Here is a 21,381-nt window from a genome sequence, read left to right as displayed (position 1 = left end):
CGAAATCTTAAAAGTTCTTAATTTTGTATGACATGCTGTTCACACATCAGCTCTGTATAGCAAGAGAAAAGGACTGAGAAGGTTTTAGTTCTTTGTGAGTCCTAATGCAACAGTTGACAGCAACTGAGTTTTTAATGGATAAATTAAGCAGTTTTCCTTTACTGGGTATTGGGCACTTCTTTAAGCACCCTTTATCCCATGCACACACACATGCAAACATCCATGAGAGTGAATCCAGGTATATTATTCCCCTCCTATTTTCCTAAACTATCAATACATTGCTTATTTAATCTAACAGCATGACTGTCAATAGCGTGATCTCTGATTCCCAAGTCTAGGTACTGTTTGGAAAGGCCCATGAGCAAGCACAAGAAATGGATCAGCCTATGCAGGAAGTTCAACTGACTCTTACATCCCAGCAAGACTCCTACAACTCATTTGCAGTAAGAGATACATTTCCTAAAATGCTTTTCTGAAGGTATAAAAAATGTGAAAGAGTTAAAATCACTTCCTTGGAAGTTTTTAGACAGAAGAAGGGGGCCCTCTGAAACAGCACGCATAATCCCAACTCATCCTAGAACGTTACAAATATTATATATGAATGTCATAACACAAAGAGTACTAATGCAGATGCAGTTTGGAGAATTCTGCAGTTAACTGGAGTTTGGAGGAAAGTTATATGATGAATTCAGCATGTTAAAAGTATAGTTCTGCAGTTCTACCCTCATGTACCTCCACTGTTACTAGCACAAATGAGTGGGGACAGCACAACTGCATGGGAAGGAGAGGGGGAAGTTTTATATGCCAACTGCTTAAAAATAGATAATTAAGAAGTGTGTAGTAATAGCAGCCACGCAGACAGATACTGGGAAATCAGAATCCTAAAACCCCTAAGTAAGACTCTTTAGGAGTCCTTCCTAACCAGTATGAAAAAGCAAGAGTGAATATCTACAGCTCCTTGTTAAAGGTGAATGACAGAAGAAAACAAGAACTAACATCCAGTAACCTTGGGGCATTTGTCTCATAAGTCTGAACAGCTGAGCAATATGGGCATTTGGCAAAGAACTGAAATTTACCTTCTTTAGAAAGTACAGATTTCAGCGCTTTCTCCATCTGACACCTATTGCCTGCAACACAAGGGTGACACCTCACACCAGGGAATTCTTAAGAGCCAACTTACTGTGGTCAGTTTAAATTCCCCCCAAATTTATCTACTGCGGCATGTTTTGAAAGAGTTCCTTATCCTCACTTGCAAATATTGTAAAAATACTGTTAAAAAGAAAGATGCAATAGGAACACAGGGAATGTTGCTTAATTGCATGAACAGAAACTAAAGATTAAAATCCCTCAATTAAATTATATTCTTAAGTCCTCCTTAAATAACTGCAGCAACATACTTGAGAAAAGGACAAAATGAAAACAGGCCTGCATATTATATTACCAGGTTTTTCATTCTTGCTTTAGGTCTATATTTAATCAAAATCTGCAAACTAGTTGTTTCCAATTTACCTGACAGTCATGCAAACATCTGTCTCCAATGAGCTTGTTTCCTAAATACCTATGAACTTACTGAAACGAACTAAGTTCCCTAAAGTTCCTTAGGAAATACCTTTATTTTGCTGTATTTTGTTTTGGGTTTTTATAACTTTTATTTTTGTTTTATTTTTATTTATTTTATTTTCTAATTCTGGACTCCTCTGAGGACTGCATACACATCTTCACAGGCATAAGGAGGAAAGTGCTCTGGCTAACAAGATAGACAAAATGACACAGCATAAGTTGCATCACTTTGCAGTCCTGTATGTCCTTCTTCTGACCTAGGTGTAATTACATTTCTAGGAAGAAAAAGCTCTATCTCCTTGGCTGAGATTAAAATAAGGCTGAGTTTTGAGGTTGCTAGAGGTGTCACATTAACTGGCCTTCTGGAAGCAGGGGAGAGTTTTTCCACCCAGTGCTAAGCTTCTCAAACCCAGATATGGTTAATGCTTCTATTTTTCCCCTTCATCTTTTGAAAGACTACTAAGTTACAGTTTAACATTTATCCTGATATAACTTTGTACAGAACCAGTGCCCTGCAGCTTTCAAAAGGGGTTTCTTCCCCTAAAATCTACTCCCTATTCCACTTCAGGTTCGAAAGATAATGGGAGCTGGTTTTGAGACCATACTGGGCATCTTCCCCTCTGCTTTCCAACAAAAGATTTATCTTTCTTCCTTGTCTAGGGGCAGCCTGTTGGAAATAGCACATTGAATTGTCTTTACAAGATAACAGCTTGTGAATACTATTTGCCTACTTTGCAGCAGGTAGGATAAACATGAGAGTCCATTAGATCAGTTTAGGTAGTTCCAATAGTCCTTGCAGAGACACCGAGACAATCAGAAAAACTCTTGTTGCTTGGCAAGTCACGAATGATTTGAAACTACTAGAAGGAATGACAGAATGTCTATTCTTTGCAATTGATGGTAAGATACTTATATTTCCCAATATAAGATTGAACAACTGGAAACAAGGTGGTAGTAGACTATTTTGGACAATTTTAGACTTATACAAGTCCAACTTCGTTCTGGAAAAAAAATTCTAATATTTTTAACCAAGTTGCACAATCTCTTTCAGTTCACACAGCTTTAAGGGATGTTTTTCATTGCCTACTTAAGACTGTAGCTCTTGAACATGTGATTTTTTGGGGGGTGGTGATAACAACTGCAATTGAATAGGATTAGGGCACTCTACATATACAAATTGCACAGCAACAAAATGAAATGTTAGTTCAAATATTATTCCAGCATAAAGATCCCCTCTGCCCCAAACACTATTCTATCCCTTGAAAGCTAGAGCTTTTTTATTTTGCCCTATTTCAGAGTGGCTTTGGGTCTTACAGGCACAGAAGACAAATTGAAATGCCAGTTGTAGCTCTGTAACAGTCTCCTGCTTACTTTTCAGTTGCTATGACTGCATCTCTTCCCCAGACAGCACTGTCAAACCCTTTGAAGGGGACAGTTCCTGAAAATTACATCCCTGCAGAAGAGATTGTAGTTTCTATCCACATCACCTCTTTATTTATGTGCTTGTTTCTTTCTCCTCCTGCTTTAAGGGTTTAAAGAAAACAGAAGTGTGTTTTTTTTCTTTCTCTCCCCCCTACCTTTTTTTTTTTTAACCCTCTCCTTCCAGGGGCTCCAGGTCTTAGTAGGATGTAGTATGGTGCTTGAATAACATTTCTATTAAAATTCTATTAAACATACTTAGAAGATTTTTCTTACTTCAAGTGCTATAAAGTACTCCAAAATGTTTTATGCAACCAAAAAAAAGGAAAACAAAACCAGAAGCTTTCTAAACTCAACCTTTTACCTGATACAGGATTACAGCTAATTTTATGCCATGAAACACACTCCTCAGGGCAAAATTTGCTTCTTAACTACTGACAAACATGGATTGCACCACTGCTTCACCTATCCAAGCTCCTTTCTTAGTGTGTCATAGCGGAGGATTGGTTTTAATATGCAGCGAGGTGTGCCAAAGGAATAAGTGAGGAGCTTTCAGAAAAGGTCTTATAAAAAGTGACATGTAATGTTTAGACAAAAATGCTGTCTGACAGTCATTCACTGTCCATTTAAGGGTACCGCAGCGAGTCACTAAGGGCTTGACAACTAACCAAAATGCTCAAGTTCAAGCGTCTAACAAGAAACGTTAAATAAAAAAATCCCTTCTAAAAATGACACCTTTTTAATTTATTTTTAGTATCTAAACATTATCTTGGTCAGACTTTGTTAAGTAACTTTACCTTAGAAAGACTTCATGCTACAAGATTTTTCCCATTTACCTGTTTTATGGCTGTCACAGTTATGACAAAGAATAATGGCAATCCACTGGTAATAGGACTGGTAGGGGTATCTATCATGAGCTGGAAGAGAAGAAAATATGAAAGTTAGCCCAAATTATATTTGTACCTTCCAAAAAACCCAATGAAGCAAGATGACAACTAGTTTCCAAACTCCTCATTATAACCTGTGAGTATTTTTACTGCACTTTCTGCAGTATTTCTGGAGCAGAACTCCATTCCTGACACCTAAATAATACATGTCAATAATGATGCAAACAAAGGTTCTAGGGCATAGAACAGACTTAATCACAATTGTAATGCATGTGCCAACTTTAAGAGTCCTTAGTAAAAGGAAGCTATGTTTTCATCCTACAAAGATGAATTCAAAAGTATATTACAAAGGAAAGAAATCTGCATTTCGTGAAGCTCTTTCAATACTCTATACAATCTACTGCTTAATAGCAATGTAGAGTATAATAACCTCCACTTCAGAAGTGAAAATAAAGTTAAAAATAGTAATTTCCAACAGTTTAAACAGTCCACTTTCTTAGACTGCTCCTTTCTGGTTCCCCCAAGTTAACATGCAGTTTTTACAATTGGTGCTATTATTGCTGGCATGCCAAAAGTGCAGTGTATACACTAAAATTCTGTATGTGAGGGGGGTATTAGTGGTTCTCCTCTGCTGCAGGAAAAAACCAACACGGTCAAGTGCTGTAAAGAAAATATGCACAAGAACTATTCAAAACCACAGACACTGATTTGATCCACTTTACCTGAGACTTATGGCATTGCTTTGGGAACCATTAAAGAAGAAAAAAAAATAAATATAATCATACATGAAGTTTACTCTGTTAAGAGCCAAGAACCTCATACAGAAAATAGATTATGCCACCTTACAACACATGCATGAGCTTTTTTTTTTTTCCCCCCACCAAAACACAGACAATTTATAGAATACAACAAACATTAGATCTAGCCTGCAATACTGTCTGCTCTTCAACTAGCACTGCAATTTCAGGTTGGCAGCAAGTTGTCCAAGAAAACCCATGCCAAAATCATCCGATTTTTGGCTGGATAGGGTTCATCATGACATTTCTGCCATCTACACTCTCTCCTTCTTTCTCAAGAGAGGGTCATATGTGAAAATGGAGCAAGTTTTGTGCTGGTGGAATTGTCATGGCAGCCTGCTCCTTTTGCTTCTTTCACCAGAACACCATGGCCCTTTGCCTGCTACGCAGCTGGACATGCACTCATCACACAACTGGCATGAAGCCTCATGCGAACAAAATGCAGTCTGTCACCATGTTTCTGGCATGCATATGTGTGGTGAACAAAGTGGACTGGATTGTGCTGCATGTTTAAATCACACAATGAGAGCTTGCCCCAGCTCTGTCATCCCCAGTGGAATAGGGTGGTAATGACAGACACTGCATCTTGGTCAAATGAGATTCATAGGACAGAGAAGATACCATGGTGATCAACTTTTAAAGGCACCTTTGCCTTATAAAGAGAAAAAAATATTAGATATTAATGAACTCCCAAATGGGATTTGAATAAAACCAGAATTCCATTCTAACAAATGAACAAAAATGACTGCAGCTTTTCTCTTGTTCGGTTTCCAAGAATACAGACATATAGACAAGACATTTCCCATACAAATTAGGGCATCCACTTGTGTCACAAACTGGGAGAAGAACAGAATTACATTCTGAACAGAAGTTCTGCCTTTAGATCCATATTTGTTCATGGACACCTCATTTAGATACTACTGAAGTCTAACAGTTTGAAAGGAACGTGACTCAAAATTGAACTAAAAAGGTAGATTTGCAGTAAAAAGAAAGAAAAGCTTTAAAAACGCAACACCGTCTGTGGTTACTTTAAGTAACATTTATGTTCCATCTCCAGCATGCCCCCATCTTCCTTATGATACAATATGTTAAACAGCATGAAACATCATAACAGGAATGACAAAGACAATATCATTACCTAGGAAGATGGGATGGGCAACACATTCTGTTAGACTAAGTTAGAACCGTATGACTTTAGTAACTCCCAACACAGGAATTTTCAGCCTATTAGAAAGCTCATTCTTTCTAAATGTGAAAGAACAAGAGTAAGGGACACAGGAGGCAATGGATTAAAAATTGTGGAACTGGCCCTGCTACTGACATTTTGCATAATCACAGACAAATCTTATGAACTCTTCAGTATTCCTGATTTTTGCCCAATGAGGCACCATCTTTCTCAGATGCATACCGCAAGTGTTGGTTAATCACTGTGGAGGGCTGTATGTGCTCAATGCATGCTATTTTGTAACAAAAGAAAAGTTTCTGTACCCCAAAAATCTTGTCTCTTAGATATCGAATGGTCTTTCAAAAGTTACTCTCTTTCCTTACAACTTTTCTCCCACTTACTCTTCATCTACTAAGTCTGCAATGGCTCAAGAGAATTCAAGTACTAGTACAGAGTTGGAGGTGCAAACATCACAGAAAATTTACAGACTGTTATAATGTACTTGTGGATGTTCTTAATTAGAAGAAATATACTCTGCTACAAAAGCCACAGTAATATTTCTGACCTATACTGTATCAACAACAGCACTAACTGATGTCTTCAAAACTCAAAAACTGTCAATCCTAGCTGTAAATCTTCATGTGTTCATTTTATCCGAACAAATTGAATTTGAGGATCTTAGAAGTGTGTGACAATAGTGTGTTGATTTACAAAAGCAAGATTCCACCTACAATGAGTATATACACTAATCTATGCTCAGCTCAAGAGCAAGCATACTGCCCAATTTGATGCAAGTGAACTTGAACCTCTGCATTTCTGCACACTAATGTCCCAGAAGCATTTAAAAATGCACAGCATAAAACTCCTCGTTTATTCAAACACCACCAAAATCCACAAAAATCAAAAAAAGCGCATTTGAACAGATTTAAGATTGTATTTTGAGGCAGACAATTGAGTCTCTGTGCTGAAAGTGCAATGGACTTTGAAGCTGCACGCTTAAATATATTAGCATTCATGAAGATAAAACTTAAAGAGAGTACTTAAATTTGGACATACTTTTCTAAAAGATTTTTTTCCTAGAGAATCTGGAAATATGTTGTTTTTATAGACAGAATATGCAAGTAGAGAAGTCAAATTCAGAATGAAAATCAGTGGCAGAATTTACAACATAAATTGCAATTCCCTGAGTAGTATTCAACTTACCTGAACCAAAAATATAATCAGAAAATAAAAGTTGGCTACTCTTCTGAACTGCTCAAATAAGTTTTTTGGAACAAAATTCCACACTGTATACTGAAGGGAAAAAAGGGAGAGAGAGAGAATAACAGTTTTGACATACTGAACAATTTCTCAGTGAAACTCTCTTAACCTACATCTTTCTATTTTCCATCTCCCCGCCCCTAAACCTTCTTGCCCTACTCCCACACAGAACTGCTGTAGCCAATTTCCACACACCCCCACACACCCCCCCAAGTACAGCTAGCAGGGAAGCAGGAGTAGCAGCTGCACTGCCTTTACAGTCAAAGTTTTAAATGTTCTCGTACCAACTGGGATAGGAGCAGCTGGAGTCATCTGGCTGCTTGTATCCTGGGTAGCAGAGAAGAAATTAATTCTTGCAGCTGTAACTTTCTCTCTTACACTAGAGCAACAAGACACATCCCCACCATCAGTTCTATTGATTCCAGTCCAAGGTCACACTAGGAGGGAATCTGCAATTGCAGTCCATTGCTGATACATTTTATGCAGAGTACTATCTTACACTTTGGCTATTTTATAAATCCTCACAACCAGCTTCATCCTTCCTTTTAAGCAGTTCTGTGCATCACATCCAGACACGGGCAACACTGCTGTAACATCTACTTTTCTTCAGAAATTCTGACCAACATGCTTAATTGTTCTGTACTTAGTCAGGTTCTGAGGAAAGAGGGATGAGAGCAGGAGAAAAACTACATAGGAAACAACCTATCTTTTTCCTCAAAAAAGTTTAAAGCTTGTTTCATTTTGAATATTGTATATGCACCATTAGACACAATACACACATGCACATTTGCTACACAACTTCTTAAGTAACATATCAAGTGGTTTTCCCATGACAAATTGATTCCTTACCTTGGATGATATGATTCTGTTGTCCGCAAACTTCTGAGGAACATAATGGCCATGCTGGGGAAAACGATTTGCTATATAAATAGTTCTTGTATCGCTTTGATGCGGTGGGTCAAAACCCTAAAACACAAAATAAATAAAAAAAGATGATCCAGAAAGACTATTTTATTAACTGTAGTTCTGTAAAACTTATCTCTGTGCTGAAAAATGATATCCAGGTATCAAGTAGCAGTTTTAGAATGGGAAACAAAACTAATGTGTAAATTTAAGTCTGCTGTGTCCAGAGAATTTTCAAAAATTGGGAAAAAAATAATAATCTCAATTTTGAGGTTGTGTACTCATTCTGGAAAATGAATGAAAAAATCCTAAGTCTCAAAAAGGATAGAGAATACCTGCTATCATGCAAACTTGAAGCCCTATGAAACTTAAAAAAGAAGAAACAGAAATGGAGATGAAACATACATATATTACAGAACCTCACAGTCGAGATCATGATAACTCTAATAAAACAGATTATGAGAAAAGGTCAAAACAAACAAGTCACAATAGTATGCTACGATAACTGGATTTTGAAAAGATTCTCACCAGCTTAAAAACAAAAGTATAGCATCCGACTAGACAACACTATTTTTCCAAGTGAGTTCTATCCCCGAGAACTAATATTTTGTCTAACGTCAAATGTGATTTCCTGACATTACCACCAATTCACACATGAGGGGTAGCAACACTGAAAGCAAACTCATTAAAAAGAAAGATACTCAGAAGTACTTATCAACAGTTCCCTGCCAAAACAGATCTGAGTGAGGTCCCTTGGAACCAAAGCCCTGTTTCAGGTCTAAAGGTCAGTATTTTCATCAACTGTCTCTCTGCAAGGGGAAGGGGAACACAGATGTTAAATTTGCAGGTGATACCACCTCAGGACTGCAAGAACACCAAATGACAAGAAAAGATTCAAAATCATCTTGACCAACCAGATGCATGGAAGCCTGAAAGATACAGCTCTTAGACACAATTAACTGCATCTACAAAAAGAGAACGAAAGCCCATACAGGAGTTCTGTAGAAAAAGATCAAAAGGCTATAGCTGATCACAGGCTGAATGTGAGTCAGTAACGCCATGCCACCGAGGAAAATGCCTTCAGTACTAAGGAGGCTGGAAGAGGAGTGGGAGGCACAGTTGAAGCACTGTGAACCAACTGGACAGCATCCAGAGGAGTGGAACGTGAGTGTCATGCTTTTAGGCCCAGCCAGCAATAAAGCACCATGAGGCCGCTCACTCACTCCTCACCCACCATGCGATGGGGAGGAGAAAATATAATGAAAAGCTCGTGGGTCAAGACAAGGGCAGGGAGAGATCACTCACCAATTATGGTCACAGGCAAAGAAAGACAGACTCAACTTGGGGGGAAAAAAAAAACCCAGAACCAATTTAATTTGTTACCAATCAAATCAAAACAGGATAATGAGAAGTAAAACCAAATCTTAAAACACCTTCCCCGCACACCTTCTTTCTTCCTGGGCTCAACTTCACTCCCGATTTTCTCTACCTCCTCCCGCTAGCAGCACATGGGGACAGGGAATGGGGGTTGCAGTCAGTTCATCTACACATTGTCTCTGCTGCTCCTTCCTCCTCACAGGGAGGACTCCTCACACTCTTCCTCTGCTCCAGCATAGGGTCCCTCCCACAGGAGACAGTCCTCTACGAACTTCTCCAGCGTAGGTCCTTCCCACGGGCTGCAGTTCTTCACGACCTGCTCCAGCATGGGTCCTTTCTGCAGGCTGCAGTCCTTCAGGAGCAGACCGCTCCAGCACAGGCTTTCCCATGGAGTCATGGCCTTCTTCGGGGGCATCCGACTGCTCTGGCGTGGGCTCCTCCCTGGGCTGCAGGTGGGCATCTGCTAGCCCGCTCCCCTCCATGTGCTGCAGGAGGACAGCCTGCCGTCTCACCACGGGCTGCAGGGGCATCCCCTCCTCCGGCACACCTCCTCCCCTCCTTCCTCGCTGACCTTGGCTTCTGTGTAGGGGTTTCTCTCACATTCCGATCCCGCTACCCGCTGCAGGTTCCCCTTCTTAAACATGTTATCCCAGAGGCGCTACCACCGTCAGGGATTGAATCGGCCTTGGCCGCAGCAGGTCCAACGTGGAGCCAGGGAAGCTTCTAGCAGCTTCTCATAGGAGCCACCCCTGTAGCCCCCTCCCCCACTACCAAAACCCCGCCACGCAAACCCAAAACAATTAGACACAAGAGATCCTGAAAACATGACATATAACACAAGGCTGAACAATATAAAAAGCAAAGAGCAGAGAAATTAGAGTAATTTAGCCTAGGGGAGAGGAAACTTGGGATATACTAGCACATCTTCTGACATGTAAGACTGTTCCACCAAGAAAAGGGGTAATCTGAAGGACTATGAACAACAGAAGTCCGCTTAAGTTGCAGCTAGGAAAATTTAGTTTGGATATTGGAAAAACAAACAAAAATTCCTTTCTTATGGAACGGAATAATTAAAAACCAAAATAAGTCATATGGGAAGGTTGCAATGTCTCTGTAAGGCAAGGGCTTATATCTAGGTCATTCAAGTCTATCTTTAATTGAGCCTTTCCTGGGGCTACATGACTCACCAGAACCCTTCCTAGCTGTAACATTCTGACCTGGAGAAGCAGGTGATGGCAAAACAAAACATGCAAGACAGTAAAACAGTAATAATTCAGATAACAGGCCAAGAAAATTACTAAAATAAAAATGAAAAAGCTTTAAGACATGGAACAAACTAATGAAATTAGATTTGGAACTGTTAAGTTGTTCCATAGGGAATCAATGATTGTCCAGCAAGTTGCGAATTTCGGCATGAGCGTCACACATTCCTAATCTTTGAACCAACTTTGCACCATATACATGGTCTCCTTGTTCTTTGATGCCAAGTGGAAGGACAAACAGTGAAACAGCTACAAAGGGCATTACCAATTCCACTGCTGGAGGTGAGGAAACTGCCATTGCAGTTGGGTTGCTCCACTAGTGAAACCAGGCTCAGACTTTGATTCTCGTCAAATAGAAACTGATACTTCACAGACCTCCAACAGCAGATACCTCTGTACCAGTTAACTGCAGAGGATGATGAACAGTGAGCACAATGACCTACATAAAAAATGGCTGGTATAACCAATTGAGAATTTTCTTTAACCCATGAATATCTTTAACACAGGGCATTAGGTATGTTCACATTCAGGATGGCATCATTTTAAAGTAAAGGAATAATTTAAAAAATCCTCTCAAACATACAAATTTTTGTATTTGCCATCATTACTACAGACACATTATGCTTCAGAAAGAAAGAGGTCCAGAAGAAAGAAAGGAGAAAGAAAGGAAGGGGGATTTTTCAAAGAGATTTGACGGAGAGTAAACTTTAGATGACAAGCAGTGGAAGGCTGCTCTAGTCACATGCTCCAGTGTGAAAGTTTGTTTAAAGATAAGAGTGGAGCAGGGAGACAAAAAGTAGATAGGGGAAACGATGGGAAAAAATACATAGGATGCCAAAAGCAAAAAGAAAGGAACTTTACAAGTTCAAGAAAAGAAATACAAGCATGAAAGTAAGATGAAAAAAATGTACCTGTTAAACAATGACAGAAAATTTTAAAAGAGAACAACATTTGTAGCAGAAGCATTTTGGATATCTGACATCAGTGACACATAATTTCTAAATCAATCCAGAAGATGCCACAATAAAAGTGTTTTGCAAGCAAAAAAAAATAAGTGCTTAATTAGTAAGACTAGGTACACACCTCTTCCATCTCAGAAAATGTCTGGCACTCACAAAATGCCAGACATCCTCACTTTGGAAAGTCATGTTCTACAGCCTGAAAAAATTCCACTCTAAACCAAACAGACGTAAAGCAAGGAAAAAAACAGAGAAAGCAAAGAAAGCGACTGGCAGTCTTCTGATGGTGATAAATGCTAATCTCCAAGCCACTCGCTGAAAGTTATTACAAGGTAAACGAAAAATTTCAGAGTGACTAGGGTATTACTGCATTTTTTCCGAAGTATTTTTATGCCCTTTTTAGGCCACTCTCTGAGCACCTGAAAGTTGATGAACTTAATAACATTTTTCTTATGAAGAGCAAAGGCCTCCATGCAACTCAAGACTAACTGCACAAGCACTTCTATCAGAGGAGAGTACCTCTGCTGAAGAAGACTCAACCGATTAAAAGTGAGGAATCTATTTTCCAAATCAGAATCTCAGACCATACAAGTTTACAGGTGCAGTTGTGCAGCTAAAACAGGTTAAAATTGCAGTCTACACAAATTTAACTCTGTTTTGTTGAAATTTACCACGGAGAAAGTGCAGAAGCTGTGCAGTCAGCAGATCTATGGAGATGTCAATGAACAAGCAAGGCAGGCTGGGGACAAGAACCCCTTCAGTTGTCAGAGCTATGGTTGGAAAAGGACACATCCTTGACAACCTTAGTGACTTGCTGTAGTCACAGCAGGAAATAAGTTTCACAGATGGGAACAGAACCCAGATTTCCTAAGTTTCATATCTGTAACTATGAAAGATCATTTAGAAGTACCCAACAACCCTGTCATCACAGAATTAGTTGGTGAGACTGCAACCAAGCAGCTCTCCAGAGACATTTTAATTACACATCTCCCCAAGGAAAATTCTGCACAGACGTTGAACTTAATTGTTCAAGAATTGAAATGCCTTTAACTTTTCTGTAACTATGGGGCTGGTCACAGATCCTGCTCGTGATACAAAACTGATTTGTAGTCCAGATTTCTGCACAGCAAAGGGACTTTGCATAGCATCTACACACAAGCCAGCAAAGAGGTGCAGAAAGCACCCAGTTTCCTAATTTAACTTATTAGACAGTTTTTTCTCTTTCTAATGTCATTATCAAACTCAGCTGCAAAACTAGGGTAACATGCCCTTGTTAAAAGATTTCTGCAGCTAAATAGCATAAGCAGAGTATCCCTAAATTAAATTTTGAGTCTTGCAAAAAGATTTAGTTATCACCAATACCTTTCAATATAAGTTAGTTTTCCTGCAGTTATCTAGTGCAGTGATTTCTACCTAAGTGCATAGATCATTGACTTCGTAACAAATAAAGCTGAGTTTATTACAAAATCTGATATTTAAGGCTTCTTAATCAGGTGTATTACATGAATCAGCTGTAAATAAAATAAAATTTGACCATAAGATAAAGTGACTAAAAAAAAACCACCCACCCTGATCTTTTTCCCCCTTCATGCTGCAAATTAAATCTAAATTTATTGGCTAAAGTTCAGCTGATTTATCAACATAAACCAGGAATTATCTACCCCTGGAATACAGCTCTCATATTTAATCTTTGATACATATCTCCCCAATAGAAATTTTGCACACAGAAAAACTTGATGTTTTTGAAAATAGTCTAAACGAATGTCATTTACATACAACACACAGATACTTGAGTCAAGCTGATTTATAAAGCACAAACCAAAATAACTTCGGGGGGGGGGGGGGGGCAGGAGAAAAATGATTCGTAGTTTTCCTTTTTTATAAGTTTGTAATGACTCTAACCAAAGTCATTTTTACTAAACAGCTTCAGCAGTGATTTTGTTACTGTTCTGAAAGTTAGACAAAGACATCCTCTGTGTCATAATTAGGCTCCTTTAAAAGAGCATTAAAAAAACATATACTGGGGAACTGGGGAGAAATTTCTGACTGCGATTTTATGCTATTTCTTTCATGGAAGAAATAGGCTTCAACAGCAACCTCTCCTCCAAATAACTCCCTAAAACAATTGCATGGTCATGCCAATAGCCTGGTGATATAACAAAAGGGTTCACTGTGGAAGAAGTGTTTTATATAGCTGTTGAGGAAGCATTATTAGAATAAACAACAAAATAGGCAACTGGAGAAACAGGCAGAGTAATAAAATGAGAAGCAGCACTATGAAAAAGAACTGTGCAAAGGATGAGACTGCCCTCCCAACACCTGCAAGCGTAAACAAAGAAAAGAAAAAATGCCTTCTCAGTCAACTTGTTGATATAATATAACCTATCTACTGCAGAGTCTTATTTCTTCAATACCACTATTAACTTATGGCAGCACACACGTACGCTCTCCCCACACACACACTCTACAGCAGCGTCAAGTGAGACAGCAGAAATCCGCAAATCTTTCAGCTAGGATTAGTGACATGAGACCAGCACACAACAAATCAATTGCTGTTTCAAGCTTTGCAATACATGCATCAATAATTACAAATCACATGACAAGCAATTTTTGCTTTTGATTTGCATAAAGCTAGTATCTTTTAACATGATCGACTAGTGTTTCTTATTCATCACCCACAGCTTTTACAGGAAAAAAAAAAAAGAATTATATTTGCTAAAAGAATTTCTGCTATGTGACCAGTTTTCAGTGAAAGGGGTTTGAAAGAAGGAAGTCTCAATTAAAGCCTCTTCTTCCTTTCAAAAACCATACTGAACACTGCTAAGGGAAGTAGTAGTTCCCCAAAAAGCCTTTTGGACACCACATTCTAATAAAAACCCCCTAATAAACAGAAGAAAACTCGATCTCAGGAATCCTTCTTCCTAGGGAGGCGACTGACTGACTGTGGCCACAGAAACAGAATACCACACTTCCTGGCAGATAGCCCAAAAGCCTGCTATTACACTGCTGCCAAGATGTATTTTGATTAAAGGTGTTTTGAGGAAATGGATTTTCTTGCTTTGGATTTTTTTCTGAATATACATGGAATACTTTTCCCCTTGTCAGATAAGATGATCTAGTCACAATCCATGCACATTTTCAGAAGTCTGTGTAAATTTGTACTCAAAACAGTCAGCCAGTAATTCTTTCAGTCACATAACTGGGCAGTAGTCAAACTGAATTTGTCGTATCAAAGGTTAGTGTGAAGGAAGAAACAGCCTCTCACAGCAATTTTAAACACTGCTCTAACAACTAAAGTACTGAATCAACTGAAGCACCCTGAGGTTTACATAGTGCCATGCAGTTTGTTCCTCCTCTTTTGAATATCACTGCAGTAAAGAAATAAAACAGTATCACAAGTCATGCACTATTCATGCAACTTCCTCTTCCTGCTTACTGCACCCAGTCATTTAAAGTATCTGATAACAAATCACGTTGTAACCTCCTAAAAGACCTATAAGCAGTCTAGATTATTTTGTGAAAATAAACACTCTAAGAAACAAGGCCTGAGAAATCATGAAGCAATAATCCTTCCTTTCACAAAGTTAAAAAAATGCCGAGTACTGTATTTAGAAAAGTCATAGTGATGCTTGGAACAAAGTCATGGTTACATACAGCTCAAGTTGTTCTTATTTTACCTTATTTTGTCAAAATGTCCACAAAAATATCTTGGAAAAATCCCTACTTAAAATTTTAAAAACTACATATCTTCTCTTTATTTATCTACAAAAGTAACAAGCAAGCTAAACTGGCCTCATTCACTGCTAGCATACTTCTCCATGCCAGTTTCTCTACCCAGATGACTGATGCCAAACATACTGGTCTTGTAACATCAATAAAAACAGAGAAGGAAAAGCGAACTGAGCAGGCAAGTTAGGCTTTCTAATACACCACTCTCAAAGACTTATGACATGTCCAGTTTCCACTACTAGCGAAGAATTTTAATAGAGATTTAGGTACACTGCTTAATTTAGAAATAGCCCAACTTTGCATCAATTAAGGAACCGGCTTTCTTATCCTCTCCTACAATCCAAATCACAGTATTTACAAAGCATAATCCATTTTGGACTTCACATGATAAAACAAACCTAACGCTTTATAACAGCTACTCTTTTGTGACTGTCTTCAACAGAATTTTTTCTACAGGATTATTAGAATTCTTATCCTCTTCATTCAATGTATTTAATTAACCAAATGTCTATAATACATTCCTCATTTGTTGCTTTATTTTAGGATGCTCTCTTTCATACTCAGACACACAGATTATGAAAATTATCAATAATGAACAGATCCAGTGATATTTTTGCTCAGATGCTTTTTGACAGAAAACAGACTTTACAATAAATGTGTCTTCAACTCTAATAAAGCAAGCAATTTAGTTAACATTCAAATTCTAAGAAACAAGCCTCAATCTCAGAGAAATGGCTAGTGGCTCCCAAACTACTCTGCGAGGCCATTGTCCTGGTTAAACCACGACAGACATTCAGTGCTCTCTAAATTTTTTCCTTAAAAAAAAATGCATTATGATAAAGTCCAAGAGGTCTAAGAGAAGTTGAGGCTTGACAGTATTTGTGGTCCAAAATGTTTGGTCTTCTGCCACGATTCCCAAGGCAGCCCATCGCTTCAAACAAGTGGGAATGAAGATGCCTTTGAAGTTCCAACTACACAGTTTTAATTTCAGAACTAACAGTTTTCCTCTGTGGGCTCCAGCAATTAGTTATCCTTATCTGCAGTATCATCTCCCTCCCAAACAGAGAGTAGGCAAGATTTTCAAAGCCGAAGGATGACTTTAGACACCCATTAGGAGGCAACTATAGGGCATTGTATTTTATGAAATAAGAATTGAGATCTCAAAAATCAATAACCACTTTTAAGAATGCTGCTCAAAGTATATGAAGTACTTCGAACATGGCAAGTGCTACAATTCTTCAATAATCACACAGAAATAGCAGTTACTGAACAAAATCATGCTAAGAAATGCAGAATCAGTACCGCAAATGAAACATTCAACACACAAATCCTTCATATACCTTGAATAACCATAGTATCTAAAAAAAAAATTTTTTTAAATCTAATTTTATCCTTTCTGCACAGTCCCTGGTTTCATTTACGTCATTTTATAGCAGAAACATTTTTCTTTGATTTTCAATATTAAATAAGGCATTCAAACCTGTGACAAGTTATGAACTATCACTTAAAATTAGAAAGCAGTTCCAATTTTGTAGCTAGCAATTTCACCATATACAAAAATTACATTTGTCAAGTCCATGACAGGATATGAGATACGTAAGAATCATACATTCCTTCACACGCTTGCATACTATGTGCATTATTATCTTAAAATTAAATGCTCTTTACCCGCTGATTTGAAGAGTCATTTATAAAACTATTTTACACAAGCATGAAGGGCTCCTGTTCTGGGCTACTCATATGACCATTATCCCATATGAATAATGAAACCCACCATTTTCAATATTGAGATTGGTTCTCGTAGGCAATAGCTACTTATGTCGACCAGCTCCTGCACTGCAAGTCTAATTCACATTTTCCTTCAGTATGAAAAAAAAAACCAAAACACTTTTCAAAAAATTCTTCCCCCCAAACCACCTCTAAATAATAAATGTTAGAGCTTTTTCAAAATGTGTGCCAAAATTACACTGACAATTTCTCTAACAGTTGTTGCTCAACGAATGTCACAGGAAGAGAGTTCAGTTCATAGCTAGAACTGTCTGGCTCTTCCTTTTTAATGTGCTTAGATAAAGCCTGCTCTGTAAAAATTAATGTTACAGTTTTGAGTCTACTCCATTCACCAAATATCACTTTAAGTTTTAATTCCATTTCAAACATGATTTATGACCTAAGTAACAGTTTAATGTCCTGCTTTCAGACATGTCTACAAACTAGTTTATCCTTAAAGCTTGCTAAATCTTAAGCTTCCTTTCTATTTTGTTGCAATTCTTTTTCCAAACAGATATGTAAATATCCACAAAAATTAGCACAGCCACCCATAAACCTAGCACAAAAATATGCAAAGAGGATAGTAAGGGTAACAACATGTAACAAAATATACTTTTCATATAAAAGTTCTTTCCCTTGTAAAACATTTCAGGATGAAAACAATCAGCTTGCCTTTTGTCCACATCATTATCTCTCCTTCCCATTTACAGAAAAGTTCTCCTTTCCCATGCTTATTTTTACTCAAAGTAAACAAGGAGAAAAAAATCCTCTTAAGTCACAGCATGTGGGAGGTCAAGGAATTGTAGGGTTTTGTTTTTTTAAATCACAGTGTAGCTGTCAGTCCTACTTTCTATCTTTTCTACCAAGGTCTGTACTATTGCTCAGTGTTTGTTCTCAACAGCAGTTGAAAAGAGGTTTGTATTAAAAAAAAAAACAGACACCCCCCCCCTCTAGCTGCAAATATGTCACCTATGTTTTGCTGGAAGATATGACCTTGCGTTTACAGAGGCACTTTATCAGATCTATTTTGCTGCAGTTCTTACTTGCTGGCTTACAAACAGATTTGGTGCTAAAAATTAAAGGAATCTTTTTTTAGAGGTATACTGTAGATACTTTTTTTTCCCGGTGAAATACTTACAAAAAACAGTCATAACTACTGAGAACACCACAATACAATGAAGAAAAACAGATGGCAGGTCACTACTGAAAGGCACAAGTCATGATGCTTTTAATGAAATTTGAACACATTATTATATTTTTCTTTTATAACTCCTATATCTCCACCCCAGAAGAAAGCAAACAAAAGTTTTAATTAATTCAGCCAACCCATCCGAAACTAGAAAAAGCAATACCAACAATATCCAAACCACATGTTGAATGTTATTAAATTCAGCACATATTTACTCACCTTAGATTATTAATTTTATCTTCTGGTGAGGGTTCAGAGGCAAGCTCTTGGCAATAAACAGAGGCATCTACCCTGACCATCCCCCCATTATCGCCTACTGACCAGAACACAAAAAGCTTTTGCTCTTTGTCAACAAAATAATACTTTTCTCCCTCAGTCACATATAAACAGACAGTAGCTATTAAGGGAGCAGGATCCTGTTAGCGCAGGAATATCGTAACAGTCAATTAAATGGTCATATTATTGTGTGACAAGTGGAAGTTTGGCACAATAAAAATTTGCTGCTTAAAAGGCTCATGGCTGGGGGGGGTGAAAAAAAAAGGATGGGACAATATACAGGTCAAACATCCATGTCTCATAGCAAGACAGCACATCAGACAACCCTGATCATACCATTTTTAAAATGGTCTTTGAAAAAAACAGTGTCAAGACTGGTTTGATTAGGTTTTGGTAGGCAATTTTTAAATTTAGAGTTTGATTTTTATGAGATAAGATTTAAAAATTACACACAGGACACAACGGATGTCTCCGTTTGGAACAGACAGCTGGCTGAAGACAGGGCCAGGTTCTGCACACTTTGGAACACACTGTGCTGCAAATATATTAGCCTTCAGCAGTTGCAGAATATAAAAAGAAAATAAGGTTAAAAGAGCCGAACATAATGGGAGGACTAGTCCAGCAGATCACAGAATACCTCTAGCAAAAGAAAAGGGCCATATTTTCTCCTGTGTGAAGTTACATGAGGGGAGTCATTAACCCCCAGTTCTCAAACGACTCTAACCAAAGCAGTGCAACCTTTGGGCTATTCTAATATGCATCTCGGTGACAGTACAGAAGGTACAGACTGGGCAGTCTGAACCAGAGGAACTCTTTTGAGCAAATATGCATTTGCTAGTGTGCAATAACAAACACCCACTTAATTTTAGCCAAATAGGGGAACAGGCGTCAATTACAAGTAAGAGAAAAGGGGGAAATTGTGCTCCAGAAAAGCAACGTGATTTCAGAAGCTAGGATTCTCAGTCATTGGATTAGTTCAAAGGACTTTCAGCATTCAAAAAATACAGGGAATTCTTTGGCCAAAAAAAGAAGTAAATGCAGTGGTTCAATTCTATAAAATGATTAAGTGAAAATAATACACACGTCAGTGCAAACAATGAGATCAAATGCTGTCCACCTTGTTTAGAATGCCAATAACTGCAAGTTATCACAGAATACCATCTGTCCTCTCAGAACATCTTAACAGATACCAACACCTGGAAGGAAAGGGAAGAACATCCCAAACACACAGTCCTCTAGTGCTAATCTATTTGAAGACATTTCCCTTAGTAGAAGCAGCTTTTCATTAGAATGCATCCAAAAGATGAACAAGAACACCCCTATAGATATTGTCCTGGGGGATCATGGGGTGTGACGGGGACAACCAACACAGAACAGTCAAAAACATTCCCTGTGATCACCTCTCAATGCAGGCTAGGTAGAACTTTTGGACTAGATGAACTCCTGATGTCCCTCCCAATCTGAACCTTCCTACAACCACAAAATAAAATAGTCTGGTTACTAAGTTTTCCAGTTAAAAGACACCAATCCAAACGAATTAATCTATACATTTTGTCTTTGACTTCCAGATAAATAGCAAAGCTGCATTTGCCTGCATACCTTGCTCTGCATAGCATAAGAGTTGTTGTCACTGCACAACAGCACTCAGGTTCTTAAACTGTAGGAGGAAGATGCTCTGCCAAATACAGCACAATTCTGCTTCTCTTGAACTGTCCTTTATAAAAGAGGGACCAGGCAGGTAGCTCTTAGGTTTTCTCCATGCAGTATCTTTTGTAAATCACTTAACTGTTAGATAACAGATCAAAAGGCTCAAACTCTACATAATAGTAACTAGAAGGGAAATCCAGAGACCCTTCTTCACTTGACTAGTAGTTCTAATAGAACTAATAGCTCAAAATTATGCAGCTAAGATCATACCTACAGGGGTATTCTATCACAATTTTTGGAGACTTTCTTGCCAGACAACTGAAATTATCATTACTTTCTGTCAATACCGCTGCAACAGCTCCTACACTGCAGGAACACCATCAGGATATTAACACAGTTCAAACACTGTCATAAATCTATCTATACCACTCTAAGTGGTACAGAAAGTCACTAAGCATTACAAACGCAACTTTGTACTCTTGTTTTGTGTTGATACTGTGCAACCTGACCAGGAGAGCCACAATAGCGCTCTGCTGTACAGAGATTTGTGATGTAGTCTAATCCATCATATTTGGAAATGCAAATAAAGTGTACTGTACTATTCCTAAATATTAATGATGCTTCCTATCAACTGTTGTTTGCCCAGCTGCTTTTTTCAAGCAGAGCTGGCTGTGCCTGTGGTGTTATGCAACCCTCAGCACATCCACATGCCTACTGTCTTTCTGAGATCTCAAGGTAACAAAGCTGGAACTCAGGTACCTTTCCTGCTCAAAGCTTGTCTTTGAAATACATCAAGCCATTTTACTCAAGGCAATGAACTGTAACTCCATTTGTCTCTCCATTTTGTTATTACTAAAACTTAGATACTTCTAACTATTAATTAGATAATGTTATTGTAATGTAACAATATTAACTAGAAAGGTGCACACTGTTAATGACTTACTATGCAGTTCATTTAGTATCGGCCAGCATTAGAGGAAGAAAAACTGATAAACTGCTGCGTAGGGTGGTGTTTATTGTTTCTGAGCAAATAAAGCAGACAGAAGGCCAAGATACCAAAACAAAATGATGATTTGTAAGAGGGTCCCACATAGGCACTGAAGACTGAGCAACAGTATTAGTGTCACCAATTACTGTTATACAACAAATCACTGAAAAGACAACACCCCAGTTCGAAAACTGTT

General features: G+C 38.2%; 1 protein-coding gene across 14 annotated transcripts in view; it reads right to left on the bottom strand.

Moving 5' to 3' along the window:
• ATP11B (ATPase phospholipid transporting 11B (putative)) overlaps nt 1-21,381 on the bottom strand; it is a 72,617-nt gene that overhangs the window by 48,229 nt on the left and 3,007 nt on the right. For all 14 annotated transcript variants that reach the window (XR_012650928.1, XM_075031460.1, XM_075031466.1 and 11 more), the window contains exons 2-4: nt 7,938-8,054; nt 7,032-7,121; nt 3,816-3,896 (exon numbers count right to left, since the gene is read on the bottom strand). Coding sequence is in view for 13 of the 14 variants with exons in the window: in XM_075031460.1 (XP_074887561.1) it covers nt 3,816-3,896; nt 7,032-7,121; nt 7,938-8,054 (288 nt within the window). In the remaining variant the exon portion in view is untranslated. The remainder of the gene's footprint in view (nt 1-3,815; nt 3,897-7,031; nt 7,122-7,937; nt 8,055-21,381) is intronic.

The sequence above is a fragment of the Buteo buteo genome, chromosome 7 (genome assembly GCF_964188355.1).
Source record: "Buteo buteo chromosome 7, bButBut1.hap1.1, whole genome shotgun sequence".
NCBI lineage: Eukaryota > Metazoa > Chordata > Aves > Accipitriformes > Accipitridae > Buteo > Buteo buteo.
This window is presented reverse-complemented; position numbering and strand designations above follow the sequence as displayed.